A 19,164-nucleotide genomic window follows, 5' to 3' on the forward strand; every position below is an offset into this window, starting at 1 on the left:
GAATTAAGTACTTCATGTTTACAAGTTATTGATAATTAAATGATTTTTTTTTATAATTTTCATTGTTACTGATGAGCAGTTTAAAATTTATTTAATTACAATAGTTTTGTACTGAATAAAACATGGAGATATAAATTTATTTTTAATAATAATCAGTATACGCTGATTTTGTATGGTTTTGATGCACGAAAAAACCGAGATCCTCATCAAGTTGATTTCTCTGAGAGTAATTTTATTACACAGCCAATGTTTATCGATAAACAAAGTGATCAGTCGCTGTGTGGAATACACCTGTCTTCATTTCATTCTCCTTTGTAAAGCTGTTAATTAGATATATAGCCATTTCTAAGAATGGCTGTATTAGGTTGTTAAACAAAAATAATAGAAACTTTGGGACATATACAGAACTTTTACTTTGAGTTACTACTTAATAGATTTTAGATTCTTAAAAAATAAAAACTACATAGGGAGTAATTTAGTGACCCACTGGGTTGGTCTAGCAGGTGAACTCTTCATCGCAAATCAGCTGATTTTGAAGTTGAGCGTTCTAAGGTTCAAATCCTAGTAAAGGCAGGTTACTTTTATAAGGATTTGAATACTAGGTCATGGATATCAGTGTTCTTTGGTGGTTGGGTTTCAGTTAACCATACAAATCAGGAATGGTTGATCTTAGATTGTACAAGACTAACTTCATTTACATTCATACATATCATCCTGAGAAGTAATATCTTATGGTGGTTATGAAGACTAAACAGAAAATAATGATGGGGTAATTTAGTACCTTTCGTTGATAAACAACATAACCTTTTTGCAGTAATACGGGCTGTACTACTGTACCAAACTGGCAAGACTTAATTCCAGGAACACTTGACTTTGTATCTGCTCTCACATAGAAACCTCAAGCTGGGGTCACTGTGACTTAGTCTTTTGATGGAGGCCTCCTTCTATCTGTCTCCTTAATTCTGTCTTCCTACGTCGTGTGTTATGGGGAATTGGCTTTCTCCTAACAGTCTTCCAAGCATCCATTCCTCTTCTTTGTTTGAAGAACAGTGTATATATAGCTTACAACTGCCATCCAATTTTCTCTGTAATGCAGCATCTTCTCGATAACGCCATCAGGACTGAAGCTGCCTATCATGTCTTTAAGATCTCGTCTCGTTCTGCCACTGACTGCACACAAAGAATGAGTGTTGTATATCGTCTGTTATCATTCTGTGTAAACAGGCGTGGAAGTAGCCTATCTACACAGAAATTATTATTTTTTTATTTACACAGTAGCCTATTATTATTTTTTGACAGAAATTGGATAAGGTAGAAGTTCACCTTTCCATGCTGTCGCTCAACCCATTGCTTCACCTTCTTTATCAGTTGACAGTCCATCTGCCCCTTTCGTCCTTTTTCCACCTCTGCTGCCAAAATACTCAGGTTATTTTCCAGGCCGTTTTAGCCTCATTCCCTCCGGTTTCCTGCTCGGTGAGATGTTTCAGCCTTCTTTTCTTTGCTAGGAGGTCAATTGGGATTGCCCTAGATATCACAAGTATTGCAGTTTCAGAGACTGTGCGGTATGCATAGGCAATCCTTATTGCTCCTTTTCTTTGAACTTGGGTTATACTTTTTATGTTTTTTCTGATGTCCATCATATCTCCCCATGTCTCTGCCCCATATAGGTTGATGGACTGGGCAGTCAATATAAGAAGCCTTTGCTTGGCAGGACTAGGTCCCCTGACAGTCGGCATGATTAAGCTTAGACCCACCACCCTCATCGATGCTCTGGCCACCACCAGCCTAAGATTGTTTCAAAATGTGAGCCTCCTGTCCAACATCACTCTTAGGTATTTAACTGATTGTTTCTTCTGTATTTCTGTTACAGTATTGTTTTTTCTGAATTTCTTTGTCTTGTACCTTCATGCGGATGATTGTGTCAATCTCCTTTCTTGTTAACCATACCATCTCTGTCTTGGCGGTCGTGTGCTCCAATCCATGCTTTTCCAACCAAGAGCTCTGGAAAAGCCTACTTGGTTTAGCCTCATCCGATTAAGCATTGTAGTAATTCTCCATGAATTACTACTTCATGATTTTGTCTGATGGCATATTGGTTTGTTTGAAACCTGAAAAAACTAATTATTATAGAACCCAGTGGGTTAATTTAGCTTAATTATCATAAATCCTTATTCAAATAAATACTTTAATAAATACAGTATAGTATTCAAATCACTAAAGCACAACTAAAGGTTTTTTTTTGTATTCAGTTACTTTATTCAGTACAAGTCTATATTTCTATTGGTAGTTTATTATTTTATGTAATTAAGAATTGTACTACTGTAATGGAGTAATTAAGAATTAATTTTTAATTGTATATTTATGTTAAATGTAATCTGTGTTATTTGTTATTGAATAAATTATTGTTATTAATTATATAATAATTAATGTTAAATATTTGTTTACCTATTGTTAAGTAAGGCCTACTTATATATTTATATTACCAATTATGATCATTAAATCTATTTATGATATATTGTTATATTGTTTTATAATTAAAAAAAATAATAAAATTATCACAATAATTAACAAAAATAAATTATGATAATGCGTTTTAAAAATTAAATATCGATCTGTTTTCAATGTTGCTAGATGTGTATAAATTATTAGCTCACTTCTTTGGTTAGTTTTAAAAAAAAAATATATATATATATAAAACTTTTTGGAAAAGTTGTAATATCATGTGTGCTTTATCAAATTTTCTTTTATGATGTTATAGATTATGTTTATGACTATTTTAAAGTGTTGTTTTTACAGCATGATATAATTTGAATTTTGTTGGATTTAATTCTCATTTTTACATTTTCATTGTTTTATCTTTTTTTTTTAGTGTATTTCTATCCTCTACTAAAATAACTATTATATTAGAAAAAGTGTGCATTAATTCTATTTTTATTTATTTTTTAATTAACATGTGCCAAATAGTCAACTGGCTGTCCAGTTAGAATGAATAAACGCTTTATATTTGTTTATAATATTACAAAATCAGAGGGCGTGACCTAGTTTTATGTGATGTAGACTTTAAAAATTACAGATTACAAAATTACAAAAAACAAATTTTTAGTTATAATTTTGCAAAATATAAATTTTCTTTCTTAACTTAAATAAATTTGTCTTTAATTTTAGTTATACTATGTTCTTTTTCTTGAAAGTTAGTACTATATATTCAAGAATTTTAGTGTTTGTATTTACAACCTGAACTAAATTGTGTGATAAAATATTGTTAATAAACTTATTTCAAAACGTTTTTGGTCATTTTTACGACCATTTTCTATGATTGGTGCTGCCAGTCATAGAGAATGGTCGCAAAAATGGAGTTCCTTGCTGCTTTTGAAAATGAACAAAATGTTAATTTTTAACTTTTATTGTTGTTGACCAATAATCTACTTATTTATGTTAGAAGATGAAGGAGAGGGAAGTGAAAGCGATGATGATAAGGATTTGTCAGTTTTTTATATATCTAATGAAGTCCATTTCACTAATCCAAAGATGACAAGGTGAGTAAAAGCAGTAGGTTTTTTCTGTTGTTATATTCTTATAGTTAATTTGCTTTCTGAGCTATTTTTCATAATTAGACTTTTTGTTTTTAAATTGAGTGAGTATAGTTAGTAATCAACTGATTCTTATTAGATATGGTATATATTATCTTTGTTCCATTATTTTAATACATAAAGCTTTGACTTAATTTTAGTGTTATCATTTAGTAAAAATGAATATGAATGCTTTTAGATTACACCCAAAGAAGTAATGGGATTTTTTTTCAAAAACTATGAAACTAGCCTAATTTTTTGAGATAAAATTGACATGTATATATTTTTTTGTTAATCTCTGTTATTTTACTTCCAATGAAAAACTTCCTTGTGTATGTAAAATAAATTCAGAAAATGGTACTTTTTTGGTTTATGCCACCCAAAAATTCTTGCCCAAATCAACTCAGAATCACTCAAAAATAATTATTATATTGAAAAAAACAATTTTTAGGTGAGAAAAAATTAAAAAAAATTTTTTTGAAAAAGTTTTTTTTGTATTAAATAAAGGGAATATAATAATTATTTTTTGTAAATTCCTTTGACCAGCAGTAAAAAACATAATAATAGTATTAAATGATTGTGTATCTTGTAATGATGTATTATTGCGTAAACAAATTTCTGATCGACAAGTTTGTTTTTAGCATAGCCACCTATCACGTCCATTTAAATTCAATTTCATTAGTTGTACTCATTCAGTATAACCATTTACATATATCTGTAATAAAATATACTGTTTAATTACCAAATAACTTATATATAATATTACTGTGTTAATTAGCGAGCTAAGTGAGCTAACCTTGACTACTTAACATAGTAATGTTTTCAGTGTTTTAATAAATTCAATAATTTTGCTATTATTTATTATTTAAATAATCAAATCATTACTGTTAATTAGTTGAGGTTAGTGAGTGTAAGTTAAGTTTTTTTAATTTATATCTATAATTATAACAATAATGCTTAAAAAATTTTGGGTTGATCTGGGGAAGAGTTTTTGGGTGGCATAAAATGAAAAAGTACCCAGAAAATTATGTTGATTGAATTATTTAGCAAGTTGTAATTAATAATTAATTATTTTGCAGACGATTACATATATAGTGCTTGTCTTATCTATAAAAATTCAAATTCAAAACACTCAGAAATACATTTAGGAGAATGATACCAATTATTTTGTTCAACTACCAGAACACTGGACAAGAGCCCTCATCCACCCGATACATAAAAGTGGACAAAACAGACCCTGACAACTACAAAAGGAATCCCACTCCTAAACACAACATACCATATTCTTTGAATAATTATCCTCAATATGATTGATTTACAACTTGAGAAATAACTAGAATACCAGGAAGGTTTCAGACCCTGGAGGAGCTGTCCAGATCAGAACATGAGTCTCAAACTAATAATGGATTACAACAGAAAAAGTTGCAGAGACATTGTGATAATGTTTGTAGACTTCAAGAAAGGATACAATTGTGTTCACAGAGAATCCCTATAAAAAATTCTAAGACACCTTGGATTACATCCCAAATTAATTACATGATAAAAGTGATCTTCACAAACAGAAACACAAAAGTGAAATTCAGTAGCAAACTCTCAGAACCATTTGACATCCAAAACAGGACTGCACCAAAGCGATGGACTCTCACCACTATTATTCAACTGTGCTCTAGAAATGGCAATGAGGGAATGGCTCAAAAAATGCTCCTCAAAAATAAAAACAAAGTGCCTTGGTTTTGCCGATGACTTGGCACTGCTAACAAACGACATCAACGAAGCTAAAACACAGATATTAGAACTTTAAAATATTAAAAATAAAATTGGCCTCAAAATATTTAAAAAGATAGAAATTATGCCCCAAAAACTAACACAATTAAAAGAAGTAAACGTAAATGGTAATAAAAGTCAAAATAGTAACTTAATTTAAATACCTTGGAGAAATAATAACAAACAACCTAAACGAAAAAACCTAAATCCAAACAAGAACAAACAAACTAGCTAAAACATGAAAATTAACCTACTACATCTACAGTAAAAAAATGTCTATCCTTAAATGCAAAAATAAGGCACTATAGCACAGTTATAAAACCAGAAGCCACATATGCAGCAGAAACACTTTTTCACCTGAATGAACAAGATGGGCAATGGTGGATCGTGCCCAACAAAGTCATGCACAAAGAGTTAGGACCCATCACTGATATCATGCGTAAGAAGAGACTAGGATTCTTTGGATACATCATTGAGGATGCAAGATTTGGGACTTCTGAAACAACTGGTACAGTACAATCTCAACTTGAAAAATATCAAGGCAGGATGCAGATGAATCAGAGAAATAAGAGAGGAGCTTAAGGAAATTGGCCTTATACCAGAAGACAACATAAACAAGATAAAATTAAAAGAACAAATCAGGTACAACAACACTCACGTCACACTCACAAGAAAAAAATTCACAATACAAACATTTTCAACATTACTAAGTGCATGGAAATCAAAACATATGAAAAAGCACTGGGTCTGAAGTACTGCAAGGCCTGAACAAGCCCTTAAAAGAGACTTGGATAACGGACTGATTCAAGTTATCCTATGCGATCATAAAAGATGAAAAACAAAAATTGGCATTAGTTTTTGGCATCTGCAGGAAATGTCAGATTGAGTACATTGCTCTCTCTGATAACTACAAGTGCGTACGTGAACAGTTTTATCCCTGACTGTCTGGGGAAAAATAAACTTAAATAAAAATAAGAGGGCTATTTTTTAAGTAAGTGAGTTTTTTTATTCAAACAAAATAGCAAAAATTTTGTCAAAAACATTTTTTATTTTACTTTTTATACTTTATGCTACTTTTCTACATACCTTGTAGAAAAGTCTTACAGTGTTTGTTTAAACATTTATCATAGCGTTTTACTGAATTGTTTATGCCCATCCGTAGAAGACAACCGGTCTTCAACGGTTGTTTTCACTTCTGCATCAGTATCAAACTACTGACCGCCGAGAAACTCCTTCAGAGGTAGAAGAACAAGTGTTAATAGCTCGGTGCAAGGTCTGGGCTGTACAATAGGTGGTCCATTTGCTCTCATCCAAAAGATCTGATTAGCTCTACTGTTTGAGCAGCAGATTGAGGTCGTCCATTGTTATGCAGCCTCAAAACTCTAGATGACAGTAGCTCACATTACTTCTGTATGGCATGCCAAAGCTTCATCAATGTCTCACAGTATGCAGCTGAGTTTATTGTTGTCCCTTCGGGCATAAAATCGCTAATCTTCATGAATTTTTTCATCTACTCGACTCACCAAATCATCTGTGATTTACATAAGGTAGGCCCAATTGTGGTTTATTGTGGACATTATCCTTCCTGTCCTTGAACAGACTTACCCGTTTATGCGCTTCTGTCACTCATTGAATTAAGGCTGTAAACCTCACATATCTGGTGATAAATGTTCACTGCTGACATGTATCTTGGCCAAAAATCAAATCGCAGACTATTTCACAATGGACACAAAAATTGGCCACCCAGTTATTTGAAACATTTCAAATTCACAATATAAATGTTCACAGTGATGCTACGACTGCAAGTGGTGTCTGAATTTGTGCAAGGCATGCTGGGAGCCAAGGTGCATGCAAGTTTCGACAGCCATGCAAAATTTAATAGCTACAGCCAATTGAACCTTATTTAAAAAATAGCCCTCATAAATATGACAAAATAAATCGAGGTTTGATTGGCATTTCCTATATGCTTCTTTAAAAAAATTATTTTCTTGTAATTAAATTTTGTGACTAAAAGGTCAGTAATTTTTCCCCATAGGCATCTAGCAAATATTGAAAAATATACATGTTTTCTTGTGGATAGTCCACGCGTATTCTTGAAATAACATAGCCATCTTCTTTCTATCTGCTTTACAATTTTCATTTGGTATTTGAAGTTACTTCATTGTTTGTGTGCAGTCTTTGAAAATTCATTCAGCGTTTACAAAACTAAACTGGAACGAATATGGTGTTCTGCTGAGTCTGCATATGTTGGAAACAATGAATTTTTATCACACATCATAATACGAGTAAATGTGTAATGTTAGTCGATAAACATCGACTAACATTGTATAGTTACTCACAGAATGACAGAGTGAGCAGCCAGTTTCAGTAATAATAATAATAATAGAATTCATAATTTTGTGACTGATTTGAAATCAAAACAAATTGTCTACGGCTCTGGACAGTTTATTTAAACAAGTTTATTGTACTATACCGATGATAGTACAGTACAGATATAAGTCTCTTGGAAATCCCTTTGTATCATGTATCATGTGCACCCATAAAGTTCATGTTTGTTTATATGAAAAAAGGTAAGGTGTGCATTGTGTCCAAATAAATTTTTTATGTAGAATAAGATGATAATACTTTTTATAAAAGGTTACATCCATTGTCTGATGACAGAAAATATGCAATAGTAAAAATATATCTGGTATAAGATTTCTGATATTTACTGATTGAATTTCTCGATTTTGGTAAAGTAAATCCAAAACAAATGTCATAAACGTCATTTGAGGAAATCATCTATAATAGAACCTGATTAAAAATATTGTAACAAAAAATTATTATAAAGTACAACACATGGAGCAGCACATTACTGATAAATGATTTTTGTATTGAATTATCTGTTGAAATATTTGCTGCAATAAATTAATAAGCTTGTTCTCATGGATCTTAATATTGAATTTGTTATTTTTTGGATAGGTCATGATATTGGGCATTAGTGAAAAAAAGGAGCAGGATATCTTTTTAAGCTATTAAATTTAAGTATTTAAATTCTAATTTTTAATATTTTAAGTACTGAAAGTAGTAAGGAAGCTTATGACAATGGTATTGGTTTCAAAAGATAACCAAAGGTTACCAAAAGGTAACCAGATCATTAATGTAGAGGATTATCAATGTCTTTCTTCAGAAATGTTGATAAAAATTAATTGTGCTTGTGCTGTATCTTGTTGTGCTGGACATTGTTATACTGCATAAAGTTATTGAAAAGAATAAACACAGCAAGACTGCATTGTATGTAACATTTTGGGCTGAAGAAAATAAATTTAAAAAAATATATATATGTCAACTTCTAATTTGTTGGGTATTGAATTATTGTTGAAATTAAAATAAAGTAATTGTGAAAATTATTATACCTAGTTTATGTTTCATACTTTTTTTTAATGTAAATTCATGTTTTTATTTTTGCAGTGTTGTCTTTGTTAAGAGAAGTAGTGTTGTAGAAGCTGATAAAAGTATGCAGTCTCAGCTGAGAGTTATGAATTTTAGTGAAGGTTCACCTTATGAGACATTACATTCATTTGTTAGTAAATCAATTGCTCCATATTTTAAAAGCTATGTCAAAGAATCTGGTCGTGCTGATAGGTAAGCCAAATGTTGTTTTAAATTAGCTCTGTTTGTATACAATTAACTATGAGATCTGTTAATAATAATAATAAAAAAAATTAAATATTAAAAAAAAAAAATTAAATTTTTTTCAGTAAAAATGTTTAATTTTATATGTTTACATTATTTACAAAAATTCTTTCACATTCTGACTACTTGAACTTAGCTGGTTACAGGTTAGCACAGTTCTTCATTTACTTAATTTTTCTACTAAGAAATCTTTTCTTTAAGTAATAACAAAAAAAATTCTACCAGAGCCTTATTAACCGATGACAGTTTAGTTATCCAGAAATAGTTCAAATATAAAATTATTTTTACACAATAAAAATATTGTAACATTTTTCTTGCTAATAAAGATAAAAAAGTTATCTATGAAATGTAAAAATTAGATACGTCTGATAAACCACAGAATTTAATCTTACTGTTTACTTTTCAGTTTTTTGAAATGTAATGTGTGAAAATTATGTGTTCAAATCGGTTGAGTTTGTTTCATCAGTTAATTTTCCTCCATTTTAAATAGGAGTATTTACATTCAAGAGAGGCTAGATTTTCAAATTTACTATTGCAGGAGGTTAGGTAAGTGTAAGAGTGTCTTTGATGAAAATTAATGGCTGCCTATTATCTCTCAGATCTTTTCTTGCTTAAATACATTCTTCTGAGTAAATGTTAATTTGGAAGTCAAACAAGATTACTGAAGCAGTGGTAGGATGCACATAACGCTGAACTGTGTGACCTAATAGTATATGAGTTTATTGGTAGGCTTCATGAAGTTGTAACCAGGTCTAAAAAAATTATAATAATGGGTGATTTTAACAGCAAGTCATTTAACGGGCAATTCCTATACTAACTGTAGAGGTGAAATACTGTCTGATTTCATTCAGTCGATCGGTTTATATTGCCTTAATGATGATACCCCGACATTTGAGGCAAGAGGGCATTCTTTTGTCCTGGATCTCACCATACTAGATGGTCACTGGAATCATTATTTATGCTCGTAGAGGGTCTTGGGCGATGAGACTGTGAGTGATCATTTCGCGTCTTTTCTGACAATTGACAATCTGGTGTTTTTTACAATTGGACTAATGTCTTTTTTGAGGTTAACACAGTGGCAGATTGATGTACATGTGGCAAATGTTTCGAGTAAGATTGCTGACAAACCTCAATCGTTGCCTGAAATGTTACAGACATTAATTGTTAGCGAAATCTCAAAGATACCACCACGGCACAGGAATTTCAGTCCAGCTTACTGGTGGCCTGACAAAATTGCCAATCTCAGATGGGTTTTTCAAAAGAATAAGCATAGAAAACAAAGGTTACGGTCGATTGGTGGGGGTTGCGTATGAGGTAGCTGAACAAGCTTACCTGGCAAGCAGAAGACTGTTGTATTACGAAATAAAATGTGCAAAAAGAGAAAAGTGATGTGATTTGTGCCAGGACTTAGATGATGACCTGTGAGGGCGGGGGTATCAGATAGCCATGAGGTGCTTTGGATGATGTCTGTTCATCCTCAAGGAGGAGCAAGTAACATGACAGATTGATAAGCTTTTCCCCTGCCAGGAACAGGAAGTTACTGAGGTTATCGAATATGATACCAGAAGATACACTCTGGAGGAAGTTACAGAGGCAATATTAAAATTAAAAAAAATAAAAAGAGTCCAGGATTGGACGGAGTCCCTGCAGCTGTCTTCAAGGGTCTAATAGCTAAGGTACCGTGGCAAATAGTAGACATAGCAAGCAAATTATGGAATGGAAAGGAAGATATTCCCAACTTGTTAAAAGGAGGCCAGGGTGGTATTCCTCTCGAAGAATAAGAGTGGTGATCAACAGCCTGAATACTGGCCGCTGGGTCATATCAAAAATTGTTTCAGACAAAAGTTTTAGGTAATGTTTAGAGGACCACTTTAATATGAGGGAATTACTGATTCTTTTGGTTTTTTATGTGAAGAATGCGGAATAGAATAGGTCCCAGAACCATACCTGCAGTATTTGTTGAGAAATCTGGGGTGAAAACCAATAAATAGGGGTTAAAAACCTGTTTTTTATGTTTAGTGTGCATAACTTTGTTTAATGGGTAATAAACACATAAAACATTTTAACAAAACTTGTGGAAAATTTAATTCTTAGCAGAATGGTGTAAGATAAGTTGAATAAAACCAAACAAAGTTAGAAAAAGTCAAATTTTATTCAGAGACAATACACTAGACCATAGTGGGTTATATAAACCAGTTTATAATAAGTGTTCAAAAATGAGTCCTCTATTTTCAACATATTTCTTGGCATGCTTCTTTATTGCTTTTGTTGCTCTTTTTAGTTATTCAGGGCTGTCCTTAAGTTGCTCAACCGCATCCATAATGTGGACAATTAATTCCTCACAAGAATGTATTTTTGTTTTATATACATTGTTTTTCATCCATCCCCAAACGCAAAAATGTAAAGGTGTTAGATCAGGCGATTTTGGTGGCTAGGAATGTGGACCTCCATGACTGAACCATTTCTCAGGGAAATGAATATGTAAGTGATTGATTGATTTGCATGACATTTCTCCTGCCACCACCCCATTCGGTTGCCCTAAAGCATAAGACCGAATGTCTATGCCACAAACAGCTACTGAACCTCGAATCAGTTAGCGACCAATGTCCTAACTAGCTCCTACAGCTAACCTAATTGTGTGAGCGAACTAAGCATGGTGCCACACACCACTTGCTTCATGTCCCACTGTTCACTTGTCATATATTCTAAAATGGTTAGGCGCACCCCGTCAACTACTAAAATATATATGACATTTAATAAATTAAATTTATCTTGTCAAGACAACAATTCGCTGCCATGCCTAGGTCACTGAATGCCAGCAAGTACCTGTCTAGCAATATTAAAGTGCTTGGAGCTTTAATTTGCTGATGGCCAGCCATAACTCTTGGATAGCTTCCCGCAGCAGCGAGGTAGGAGTCTTTCCCTTAAATAAACTACTGATGCTGGTTGAACAAAGCAACGGCATCAAGGAACACCCACATGGTCCGACAATGCGGCTCACGTCACTTTTAAGTTCCAGGTTGGCCTGAGTTCTGGCCTCCCCAAGAGCTGGGCAGTCGACAATAATATGTTCGTTTGACTGGACTTCCCCACAAACGCACAGCTCATCAGCTGCCAGGCGGAACCGAAACAAATATTGGTTCAAATTCACGTGGCTGAGTCCACCATTAATTTGTGTGACCTTTCAGATTCTTTATGAGTTTATTATCTAATAATTGATTAAGCAAAGATGTAAGTGAGTGGAAACGGCACAAGAGAAATGGGGAGATATGTCATCTTGCTGGAAGTATAATTTCCTTTTCAATGCAAGAGGAATATCTTCAAGCAGCTTTGGCCATTCTTCTTGAAGAGAGTGCAAGTAGACCTCAGAATTTAAACACCCAGGTAATGTGAACAGTCCAAACAGCTGGTGTGAAGAAGGCTATGCCATTTTACCATTTGCAGAACTCAAATTGAAGCGGATCATCTCCTGGGTGCAGATGAACTGGCTGTTTATGGTGAGGATAAAACTTATGTTTAAGTGTCCTGTAAACCATCGAATGTGAAACTGATATGCTTATAAAGACATCTTGTACTGATGCCTGGACTGTGCTGAACTGCATCGTTGATATTTCATCAATAACAGCATTGTGTTGAACAGAGTGTTCGTAGCTGGTGTGAATACTAGGTAGTGAACCTTTTTTCCAAATATTGTGAAAATTCATGCTAATTGTTTTGCGATCTGGAATTCTGCGATTCGGAAAATATATTTCATATTCTACTGCAGCAGCTATAGCATTACCAATACACTCACCCAAAATTTATACCATATCAACATATTGTTCTGTTGTAAAGAAATAAGTATGGCATTACTTCAATGGCAAACTGATCATGTTCAAACAAAAATTCACAGAAAACCTTCGCTAATTCACAGTATCCAATATACTTACTGTTCCTTAAAAATTAATTTAAACACTACAGTATTGCGCATTGTTGATCAGTTGATTTTATTTTATTGGCAACTTTGAAATAATAATTTTTCAAATAATTTATTGTATTTCTGTCATTATTAAGAAAATTATTTTCTAAGTAATTTTATTTTACACTTGTGTAATTTCCATATTTTATTTATAACAGTCATTTTTTCTTACAAATTTTTCACATCACCAAAAAAGAATTTGGTTTTTGTTGAGTACTTGTACTTAACATAATTTTTCTGACAACTGTAATAATGTACTGTTTCTAAATAAAATAGAAATTTTTCTAACTTCTCTGTGATTTATTCATCACATCTTATACCATTTTGCTTAGAATTAAATTCTGGTCAAAAACCATAAGAAATCATTAATTCTGTCCCTTAATTAATGTCCTAAAAATTTCAATATGAGCTCATTTCACTAGTGTAGCTGAAATTCAAGTGAAATCTTTCACTAGCTGTAAATTGAAAATGAAGCATTTTAGGACATTTGTATGAAAGTTTTACATTATTTTCTGTTGTATATGGGTGTTTTAACATGTTTATTGATATGATCACAGTTCTGTGGGTAACATGAATCTTTCGTGCTTTCCTTCTCTGCAGTTCGGCAATCTTGGGAATTATTTTTTTTACTTTAGAAGGTTAGGGAAAGTTTTAAATACATGTCATTACAGTATAGCTTTCAGACTAGTCTATCCTTCATTATAGTGTAGATTTTTTATCTGTATAATTATTTTTATACAAATTTTTCAATTTTAGTGAAGAATGTTGAGATTATTTGAGTATATATATTTTTTTTAATTTCTCAATTTTTTATAATGCGATGGTCGTTTATTTATTAGTATAGGATGCATTTCCCACATTATTTTTATTTTTCAAAAATTTTGTTATGAAATAAACTTTGGAACAACAGAGATATTGTTACAGCTTGGATTTCCATTTATCTGTTGTAATATATTATATAATTTGATATCAGATTTTAAAATTAGATCCCTGGCGTGAGTAAAATAATAAGGTACTTTGGTGTATCATAACAAGTTTATACGTATTTTAGTTTTGAAATAAAATTAAACTGAAGTGTAATGAAATTAAAATCGGTGATATAAAGTTGAAGGGTTAGAGCAATACCTAAACAGTAATTTCTTCTTTTTCTGGCAAAGGTAAGGAAGTTAAAAAGAAAAAGAAGTAAACATTTTAGGTGTAATATTATTTTATGTTTTAGTAGTATTAAAATACTGCATTTGTTATGAAAGTAGAAGTAGACATGTTAGGAAAAGATGTAACTGTTCTTTCTTGTGATAGTGATCCTTTCTTTTATTTAGTTGGGTTTTTATGCAAATCCATCTATGGACAGAAATATATTTATACCGATATATACTTATTACCGCTAAACTAATAAGAGATTTATATTATAAAAAAAGTGTTTTTCAATTATGAAAAGTTAAAAAGAAGTAAAAAATCTTTTGTTAATTTTTTAAAGGTTTAAAACAAGCACTTGCAACAGTTAATGATTATAATCCATTGATGAAAGATTTCCCAATAAATGATTTACTGTCGGCTACTGAACTGGACCGCATTCGTACTGCTGAACAGCTAATATTTAATCACTTACGTAAAATACGTAATACCAAGTATCCTATGCAACGTGCATTAAGATTGGTTGAAGCTATATCTCGCGATCTTTCTGCTCAGCTACTAAAGGTAAAAATTATTAAAATATTATATATTTAAGCATTTAGTATTGTGATAAGTTGGAATATTTGCATCAGTATTGGTATTTTATCATTTTAAGAAGTACAGTTTTAAAATTTATATGTTTGATTTTCACTGAGCTTTTTATTTATTTATTTAGATCTGTTTGTGCATGTGAATTTGAGGAAGGAGGTTCAGTCAGGTTCAGTCCTGGCTTTACCCGATAAGTATTGGTTGTTAGACAGACCCCTTATAACTTAGGTTGTACAGACTGTAGAGGTTTTAAAATTTTTAACATGGAGGGTTTAGTAGAAGTAGATGTAAACCCACAGAACTGAAAATAATTGGAAAGAAGGGGAAGGAATAAAGAAAGATTACTGTTGGAGAAAATGTAGTTTAGGAAATCTCCACCTGCAAGAAAGCCTAAGTCCTTCTCTAGGCTTAAGCTTTCTTGGTCCTATTCACAATCCTTTTTGAGATTAGTGAATTTTTTCCATATGAGAGCTATATATAACTAATCGTTGATTTTACTTTGATTAGTTTAAATATATATGCTGCAGTAGAAATTACTTTTCCTTCAGGAATTAAACAGCTGATCAAGAACAGGTACAGGATTATTAAAGGAACAGCCTTGCCTATCACTGGAATTATGTGGCATATGAAAGTGAACTATAAACTATTCAGTCAGATCTCTACTATCTGACAATGTATCTGACTATTCATACTTCTATCCAACTAATATCCAACAAATTCTTATGGACTCAAATTTGCAAAAAGTTCTAAAGGGTTTTGCAAATTTGGGAGAATTTTTTTAGTTTTTCTCAAATTCCCAACATTTTTAGTTTTTTTTTTTTTTTTTAATTAATGACAAATTCTTTAGTTTTTTGTCAACTTTCAGACAAAATCTGTAGTTTTTCACAAATTTTCAAGAAGTTCCTTAGTTTTTCTCAAATTTTCGACCAATTGTTTAGTTTTCCTCAAATTTGCCAGAAATCCTGCAGTTATTCCAAATTTGTGAGAAATTTTGTAGTTTTTCTCAAATTTCTAACAAATTTGTTAGTTTTTTCTCAATGTAAAAAAAATTTGGTTTTTTCTAAAATTTTAGAGAAATACTATAGTTTTTCTTGATTTTTCTCAAATTTCTGACAGTTTGTATGGTTATTTTCAAATTTCTGCCAAATTCTTAAGTTTTTCAAATTTTTGACAAATTCTTTATTTTTTTTGTAGTTTTGTAAGAAATTCTATAAATTTTTCTCAAATTTGAGAGAAATTGTTTAGTTTTTCAAGAATTTCAGACAGCTGTTTAGTTTTTTCCCAAATGTGTCTCTGTGGTCAGTAGAACCATGTCATTCAAGAGGTTCCATGATCACGTGTGCAAAGTATTGTGTGAAACTTTTCATGAATGAGGATTTCAACCCTATTCAATTTTGTTTACACTGTGCACGGTTTGGGGATATGATGATATGATGTTGTATACTCTATGCTCAAGGACAAATGATGATGACAACACCTTACAGAGGATGAATTGCTCTAGAAGTGATCATTCCATAATCACAAATTTTGCATAAGGGAAATAATATTTTGTTTCAAATAGTAACATGTAATGAGACGTGGTTCATTCATTATACTCCCAAATCGAAATCTGCAAATATGGACTGGCATAGTTGTGGAAAATATTGCAGTATAAAGGTGAAAATGCATTTATCAGCTAGTAAAGTGTCCTCCCAACTGTCTTCTGGGACTGAAAAGTCGTGTTGCTTGTTGATATCTTCACACATTACACTGTGAATGCTGATGCAAGGGTAAGAATGTTAGGACCAATCACTTAAGATGATTCAAAGACAACTGAACATATTTTGGAAAAATTAACTTTTTTTTTTAATAAAATTTGCTTAGTAGAGAATAAATCAGCTTATATGGTTTGGAATTAAGAATTCAGCTGTAATATTTAAATAAATATTTTTTTTATTTTGGAAAAAATAAACCAAAATTTTTGGATAACTTATAGTGTCACAAAAACAAAATTTATGCTATATGAACTTTTTTCTTGTTTGTGTCATTGTTATCCAATTATTTTTAGAAAATCAGATATAATTATTGCAAATTTTTAATTGGCCATTATTGTATACAGTTGCTTAACATTGGGGCAATGAATATTCTACACTTTTTGACTTTAAAAAACCAACTTGCTTTGAAATGATGTTGAGAATGTCTTCAGAAATTTAACATTTTTTATTTGAAATATCATTTCTTAAATATTATGTTGTCTATGATGTCAAGATTTGTTTTTAATTGGTTCACTCAAGGTGTATAACAGCTGAGGTTTTCCACTGTACCATCAGGTTAAATATGAATAGTTTGTCATCTAGAACGACATCTAAAATTTCAGTATGCATTTTCTGTACTCTTGCTTTTTGATCAGTCAATAATCTTTGTAACCTAAGTTTCATGAATATGTTGATCAAACTGTTTTAATAGACTATTAGGTGCCTGTTAGTGGTAAGAATATTGTGATTCTTCACCTTTTTATTTTGAAAACCTTTTTATTTTTATTTTAAAAGTCCTAAAATATCTCAAAATTACTATTTTTAGGTTTTTGTTAATTTACATATATTTACTTTTTTTTTTAGTATACCTTATAAAAATTGATTTTTATTAAATAAAATTTGTAATGTACTGTTATGAATGAATAAATTGATAAAAATATATGTATGCATTTCTGTTATTGTGATTTTTTTTTACATTTTTTCAGTATTAGGCACTAGACGTTTAATGCATATTCCATTTGATGAATTTGAAAAGGTTATGACACAGTGCTTCATTATATTTGCAACATGGGATGATGAATATGATAAATTGCAGGGCCTTCTTAGGTTATTCATTTATTTACTTAAATAAAAATATTAAGGAAGGATTTATGTTTAATTTTAAAACTATATATATATATATATATATATAATATTTTTTGAATATTCAAATAATTCATTAATATTCAGATTTAATTATATGAAATTTAATAAACCACCAAAACACAGTAATTAGCTTAGTTAATAATCTCCAATTACCGGTTATTGCGGTATTCCACATCTTCAGTTGGTTTTAAATTGTATATCTGTTATATTAATAAAAAAAAACACACACACACACACATATATATATATAGAAATAGAAATAATATATAGTATAAGGTTCTTATTTATAAGTGCTTTATATAAGGTCTCGTATATATTTCAGAAACCCATATGTAGATTTTATTTGAACGTTTGTGCGAGCATGAGAGTCTAAAGCAGACAGATTCATGTTCAACAAAAAAATTGATTGATATAGATTTAAAATTGTAGAAAAATTTTAATAGGTGGTAGAATTATATACAAAAACTTAGTTTGAGAAATGGTATATTTCATCAGAGGATGAAATGGCAAAGATATCTTGAAAAAAAATTTTCTGAAAAGAAGTATTTACTGAAATTAACTATTTACTGAAAAGTAAAATATTAATAGCAATATCTTAACACTCTTAGCGCCACGCCTAAATCAGTAAAACTGACATTTTTTATTTATTTATTTAGACCATTACGTATGCATCAAAATTATACACGTGGCCGTTTTGACATTGGTAAAAATGTATCAGATTGATACACATGGCGCTAAAAGTGCTAAAATTGCTTGGTGTTTTTTCATTTATTATTTCACATTTTTTTAAATCAATTCTTTTAATAACCATACTGCTCTGCACCAATAGAAATTAATTCATATTTAATAGATCAACCCAAGATATAAAAATCTTGTTTTGATTATAATTTTTAATTTAAATAAAGGTTTTTTTTAATTTTTGTATAAGCTTTTAAATTAAAGTTAAATTTATTTATCAAAGTTTTTAATAAAATTGAATTAGTTTAAAAAGTTTTTAATATAAATGAGTAAGTGATATGATATTATGTATTGGAAGTTTGTGATGTTTTTTGAAATATAAATATAATGCAGTTGATGATGCGAATTAAGTTCATGAAAGCATTTCTGCTTATTTAATGAAATAAGGTAAGTCATCCTATTTCAATTATTCTGTACTTGGGTTGATCTATTAAATATAAATTTATATATATAATATATGTAAATCAACTTGATCCATCAAGTACAGAATTAAGAAATATTTTACCGTATTTTTCTACAAGAGTACTTTCACGGGATCCCACATCATCAGTTGTATGTAAAAAAAAACTTTTTGTATAATTACATATTAAACATAAAAAATATTAAAAAGATTGAAATTAAAAATTAAAAGATTAAAATATGGAGTCGATTGGGTAACATGCATGTTGCCAGCCAAATACAATATTGATCAACTGATAAATTTGGACCTCCTTATTTAAAGTTTTTTTTATTTTTATTTATATTTATAATATAGTAAGTCAAGCATTACATTTATTTATACGTTGTATTAATGTAATTACACTGTGTAAAATGTGGTAAGTAATAAACTGTATTAAATTTAACTATTAGTGCTCACTTT

The 19,164-nt window shown here is 30.7% G+C and overlaps 1 protein-coding gene across 1 annotated transcript in view; it reads left to right on the top strand.

The window, feature by feature from the left end:
• The first annotated feature begins 3,432 nt into the window (after positions 1-3,432).
• LOC142317438 (dynein heavy chain, cytoplasmic-like) overlaps positions 3,433-19,164 on the top strand; it is a 28,424-nt gene continuing 12,692 nt past the window's right edge. The window contains exons 1-5 of the mRNA XM_075354005.1: positions 3,433-3,536; positions 8,784-8,959; positions 14,444-14,664; positions 14,816-14,819; positions 17,408-17,528. Of these exons, the coding sequence (XP_075210120.1) occupies positions 3,433-3,536; positions 8,784-8,959; positions 14,444-14,664; positions 14,816-14,819; positions 17,408-17,528 (626 nt within the window). The remainder of the gene's footprint in view (positions 3,537-8,783; positions 8,960-14,443; positions 14,665-14,815; positions 14,820-17,407; positions 17,529-19,164) is intronic.

The sequence above is a fragment of the Lycorma delicatula genome, chromosome 1 (assembly GCF_047948215.1).
Source record: "Lycorma delicatula isolate Av1 chromosome 1, ASM4794821v1, whole genome shotgun sequence".
Taxonomy (NCBI): domain Eukaryota; kingdom Metazoa; phylum Arthropoda; class Insecta; order Hemiptera; family Fulgoridae; genus Lycorma; species Lycorma delicatula.